Below are 6,169 nucleotides of genomic sequence, written 5' to 3'. Positions count from 1 at the left end.
TAAGCTGTGAAACATGATATAGTAGTAATTTAGGTAGCAACTGTTTTAGGCTGCAATAGTCCAAATAAAGGTGTCTGAGCTTAAAATTAGACTACATATGGTATATACCAACTTTCTAAAAAGATGACTAAGCCAAAGCATCATCCCAGTATGGTAAAGCACTTTAAAACATATTATATATTTTGAACATATGTACAAACAAGTTCTCCATTAGTAAGCAGCCCAGCAATCCAGTGTTTGGGCTGCTATTCACAAAAAACTCGCCAGAAGCTGACAAGTTTTTGAATATATATGGTAGCGCTTTCAGATTTGAAATAAGCACCAGAGCGCAGGAAGCCAGCTTCTGCAAGCTATTGCACCTGCTCCCTTTCCTTTCCCCCTCATAGAACTGTCAGGGCAAGTGTTAGAATAGGTTCTACTATACTTGTGTAGTGTAGAACTCAATCCTCATGTCTTTCTGTGATGTATACATTATAATAGATAATAAATAACCTTTAAAGCGAAAAAGGGCACCAGAAACAGATGGTCCTATATCTTGTACAGAACTTGAAAGAACATATAATGGCTCTAGACATATATATATATATATATACATGTTATTTAAGTGTGGGGAAGCAATTTCAAGGCCAGGATAACATGCAGAGATGCAGGCAGAAGGTCAGAACCCTTATTGCACTCATGATAGCTTGGCCACTGTTCTCAGCATTTAGTAATGAATGTAGCTAGGTAAAAATGGTTGTGCAGGTGCTCTAACACAAGTAGATAACATATAAAGCTCTGTAGAGCCCTAGCATACTGGAAAAGGGCTGAACTACACTTAACAACATGGGTATGCACACAGAGCTTAAAAACACCACATATGCAGATGTACAAAAGCCTACAGACAGAGACAAGCTAAATGCAGCTACATACATAGTATTCAAACATGTTATAACCCTCCCAGGTGATAATGCCCTTCCCACCTATGCTGTAAGAGCCAGGCATACACCTGTGCACAGATGGTGGTTTTGAACTGGTCAGAACTTGATCAAGGTGTCACTCTGGGGTTAACTGATGCACTGCTCCACCAATACATGTCCTCTGGATCTAGAAAGTTGTATCCCCCCATTTTCATAAGCTGGGAATCGATTGAAAACAGTCCGCTCATTTGATTCTAAGTGATTGAGCCAGTAGGAGGTGTTTTCGACGAGATCAGCGAATAGGCGCCCGTAGAAAACACCAAGATCTGCTCAATCAGACATCTTCCAGGGCCTGAGATTGGAAATAAAGCATATAAATCCTATTCTGGGCTAAAAGAGACACCTCCCAGCATATAAAAACATCTGATATGTGCCATTTTTTGTGCCAAGCCTCGCAGGTTCTATAGAGAGTTTGTGGATGCCTGAGGCTCCCCAAACTCTTGGACAGGGTTTAAATGCAATTTATTATGAGTGTATAACATTAGAAGAGCTGTAGGAGCTTTGAAAAGGGTTTCCTGCTATTTTCAGGCCAAAAAATTCGATTTTTAATAGAAACTAGGTGCTCAAAAGCTGGAAACCTGGGTAGTGGCAGCTTTGTGGCACTGGCGGGCTGACGGCGGGTTGATGGCGGGCTCATGAAGATTAAGACCACTCTAAGATTGCAAAAACTCGACTTTTGGCAAGTATTTTATGAATAGCAGGCCCAATTTTGCTTTTTGACATATGTTTAGTATAGCAAATATATTTTAATATATGTTCTCCATTTTTCCATGTTATAAAACGAAAATAAGCGCCTAAAATGGTAGTTATGATATATCTCCCAAATAGAGTGTATGTTTTTAATTGCTACTATGTCAGAGAGTAATAGATATGTTTTAAAAGCTAGATTATGTGAGAATTGACTGCCAGATAGCTATGACAGATTGAGAATAGTCTAAAATAGTTACTATGTAGATTACTACCAAGTCATGTTTTACAGCTAGTAGCAATTACTTACATATCAAGCTTGAGAATAAAGCCAAAAGGTGCTGTTTCTGCATTAGGAACATCATGTCTTTGAGACTTGCTACATCGGCAGCTGAGTCTTGAGATGCGGAGATGGATGCAGATGATGAGGGAGTAGTTGACGATGTAGCCCTGATCAATTGTGACTTTGCTAGTTGTCCAGCTAATCGCGACAAGCAGAGGTTTTTCCAATGGTCTGGTTTACCACAGTGCTGACATTTTGTATCTTCGTGCAATCTGTTTGCTTTGTGACCTTTTGACCTACAGACACAACAGTGATCAACCATTAGCTTGTTGTACTGTCACTTGATCTCGGTGGGATTCTTGAGGCCTTGGAAAAAGTCGTTAAAGCAAGAGGCAAAGATGTTGATAGTGTCAATGTCTATAGTGTTAGAGTCGCAGAAACCAGAGGAGCAGGAAGTCGTTGTTGGCTGGGGTTACAAGACTGATTTGCCTTAATTGGCTGCCAAGTCTGCTTTCTGCAGATCGATTGTTGCTCCATAGATTTTGACTGTGTTGTAATCCATAACCAGAGGAGCAAAGTAGAACAACCTGTTAATGTAGTCGGAGTTTATGCCAAACTTGAGACGACCATATAGGTTGTTATCTGACCATTTGGTACAACAAGAATAAGTCTTGAACTCTGAAAGGTAGTCCACAAACATTCTGTTGCCTTGTCTAATTGACATGAGCTTTTGTTTGGCCTCGTTTTTGGCATCCACCGGTTTGAATTTTGCTGAGAATTGTTTGACAAATTCTGTCCAGGAGAAATTGAACAGAGTGCGACCTTTCAAAAGATTCTTGATGTGAGAGCAAGCCCAAACTGCAGCATCATTTGTCATGAACAAGAGAATGCCAGTAATCATCTTGACAGGGTTCATTAGCCAGTTGCCATTAGTGTTGTAACGAATAGTGTTATTAATGTCCTGTAGCACAAATATTTCTTTGTTTGCTCTGACATACAAACAAAAGGCGCTGCGGAAAAGTCTAGCCTTTTCCAATGACTTGCCGTCAAAGGTTGAGGGTTTTTTAACAAAAGACTAGGACTGGATTGAGGAAATTGATGCAGTCGCTGGATGTGCATTTGCAATAAACTGGTTCACATTGACTGTGAGATCGTTGACATTCCAAATGAGCATGGCTATGAGATTCATCACATTCTGCATTGTTGCTTGGTATATCGGTGCGAAGTCAGTTGATGGGTTAGTTGGAGTGTTTTGACCGGAAGGCCTATTGACTAGCCTGTCCATTTTGCTTGTCATCGGCCCAAAATCATTGAGAGTAAGTTCACTGTAGTCAGTGATATGCTCGTCTAACTGATACCAACTGTGGATCTCTCATTCCTGTTCTATGTCTATGAACAGATAGAGTGGATCCTCAGTGATAATAGATTATGTAGAATGCTTGTAGTATCGATTCAGGCGGAGGTAATTTGTGCAAGTGCTTAATTCTCTCTTGTTGCTGATGTGACAGTCTCAAGCTTCTTGAAAGTGAAAAATGTGTGCTAGTGCTGCGCAAGCTAGATAAATGTTGGTCACTATGTCTGATTCATTTGGAAGGACCAAAAACAGGTTTATAGAGAGTGAAAGGGGAGTTCTTAGAATAATTGTACTAGTTCTAACTCAACGAGGTGCTCAAGTGCATAATCTAGTATATACAGATTGAGGATTCTTTCCTTGTTGTAGTTTATGTATTTGAAGAGTATATACCTGTCCAATTTTACTATTCTAGTTGAAATACCCATTGTTCCAAACCGCATGAAGCGCTTTAAAAACTCGGACTCGGTTGTGCTGAAGTCCTTTGAACAAAATCCTGCTGATCTCCTTTAAACCTGAGTCCCAGCAATTCCACTCTTCAATGCTGATCACACAGGACACATTTTTGAGAGTGTGGTCGAGGTGAGTGAGGCAATTGCAAAGTTTGAAGACGGCGCTGATGTCATCAGTGAGAATGTCTGGACAGTTGAGTGTTTCGAGGACGTTGAACCTCTTGAGGGTGGCAGCAAACTTTGGTGTGAAGATGTGGGCAAAGTCGACAGCTGTATGTTTGGAGATGTCGATAGTGACTGGCTTCAGAGTGATGAAAGTGTAGGTTGGAGCAGTAGTGAGATGATCTACTAGAGGGCAGTTGGAAGAAATGCTAGTGTGCACATTTTGTCTGCTGCAAGCTTAATTTTGTTGCACCTGGTAGTGCCGGCAATTGTTATATACAGCTAACTTGGTGTGTTCGACGGCATCCCAGTTAATGCTAGGAAGTGTGTTCAAGAGTGATGGAAGTGTGGTGATGTGCCAAATAATAACTTTGAATTTGGCAGTTATGTACTGATGTGGTGCCCCTGCCTTATGTTCTCGACTAAGTTGGTCAAATACAGCTTTGGACAGTGTGTGGCGGAGGTGGGGGTGATGCTTGTCCATACAGCGTTTAAATGCACGAGGGCAATCGGGCAAATTCTTAGGCACTGGTTTTATGCAGAAATTAGTGCTAGATGCGTACGTCTGCCACTAATTGCCAAAGAGACTTACTCTTTAAATGGGGAGAATAAACTTTTTTAAAACTGTGCACAGGGCACTAGATAAGGGAGGATAGAGTCTGGATGCACAAAAGATCTCAACATAATGATGTGGACTGATGTTGACACACCACGAGGGATACTTCATAGATCTAACTTAAAGATGGCACTAACAGTGGTCTGGCAACGATTGTGTTAACTTGTTCAGCTAGTCCAAATAAGCAAGAGGTTTATTAGTAAGTATACTACAATACAAGTAAAGGGTTACCTAGCCCAAATAATCAAAAGGTTGAGATGGGGCTAGATAGTGACGAAGGTGTCCTTTATATACTGTTTAGGTTGTGCATGAACCAGGCATTACCTAAGCCATTGTAGCTATGGCATCTGCTAGTATCTAGGGAACTTGGCAAAAAACAGGGGCCGGTGTGTCATAGCATATGGCGTTGTCAGGCTGACAGGGATTAGATGTCCATTGCTGATCAGACTCAAAGATAGAAGGTCCAGTGGAAATTGGAGCGCGGCTGTTACCAAGAAAGCATGATGCAGGGATGAGGTGGCTGCGATGTAAGCACATTTAGTGTGCTGATGCGTGCCTGTTGGTGATGCGGTTCTGAGGTGTTAGCACACAGCTAGGACTTGTAAACTGGCGCCAGAGTGCCAATAACATTTGGAAGGTTGTACTAACATTGAATAAATTGTAGAAAATTGGAAAAAATGGGAAAATAATAGGAGGCCAGGGCTACACCCACAACATTGGTGGAGTCACTTATTGAATCCAGTTCAGCCACCTGCAACAGCCCGCAAAGGTGAATGAGTGATGGCTCAATTCTTTCACCACAGAATACTCCTAGAAGGTGGTATTCAAAATGCTCATGAAGGAACAGTTTTCACTTTTTGACTTTGTGAACTCTGAATACAGAGAGCTCCATGAAGGGAATATATGAGCCAGCGGTTGAGAAGCGCATCAACTCTTAGAGCGTGTTTTCTTCAGTCATAGACACATCTTCTTCCAGATCATGGTCGCTTAGATTGAGCTTCTGAAGATGGTTCTGAATATTCTCAGAATCATCTATCTTCGTGTTCTCGTCGACAATGGCATCAGTGGTACTTGTCAGAGTATTCTTGCCTGACTCTTTGGCAGCTGCAGCCTGAGCTTGGTTTTGCTCACGCTTTCGCCTTAGCAGGACCTCATGCTTTTTGTGCTTTGCCTCTTTGTACTATGACAGCTTATGCTAATCAATACTGAGAGTATATTGCTTGAGTGCATGGCTTTTATTGCACATGTGCAGCCAAGCTCTCCAGAAGTCACAGGCTAAGAGTTATGGCCATTGATTGGCTTCCGTACAGAGGCGATCAACTTTAGCTGCATTATGCAGAAAGCAAAGTTGATCAAAGGATGTGGGTTCCTTTGTGCTTGTGAGGTCATTGTGGAGGAAGTTGAGCCCTGGCTCATAGTCTGAGCATAGTGTGAGTATCGGCCATAGTGTGCTAGATGCATTTGATGTTCCTTCGCTCCTCCCCCTCTGAGAATCAATGCCTGCCCTGAAATCCAGATTAAGCTGCCGCGGGGGCTTGGATGAGTTGGGCTCAGAGTGAGCAAATGCGGGGGCATGTTGGAACAAGGTTCTATGTACGTGAGCTGGAGCCGGTGGCACATTAGCAGTGACTGAGGCAGCAGCAGGAGCCAGTAGTGCGA

At 42.1% G+C, this 6,169-nt stretch overlaps 1 protein-coding gene across 1 annotated transcript; it reads right to left on the bottom strand.

Annotated features, from left to right (window-relative positions):
* Positions 1-3,691: 3,691 nt before the first annotated feature.
* Positions 3,692-5,651, bottom strand: PHACADRAFT_107213 (uncharacterized protein; the record flags this gene model as incomplete). Its single annotated transcript, XM_007402158.1, has 2 exons — positions 3,692-4,077; positions 5,582-5,651. Coding segments are annotated over 2 exons (456 nt in total), but the record flags the coding sequence as incomplete, so codon positions are not given.
* Positions 5,652-6,169: the final 518 nt, after the last annotated feature.

The sequence above is a fragment of the Phanerochaete carnosa genome, assembly GCF_000300595.1.
Source record: "Phanerochaete carnosa HHB-10118-sp unplaced genomic scaffold PHACAscaffold_37, whole genome shotgun sequence".
Taxonomy (NCBI): domain Eukaryota; kingdom Fungi; phylum Basidiomycota; class Agaricomycetes; order Polyporales; family Phanerochaetaceae; genus Phanerochaete; species Phanerochaete carnosa.
Note: the sequence above shows the minus strand (reverse complement) of the source record. Positions and strands in the feature narration are given on the sequence as shown.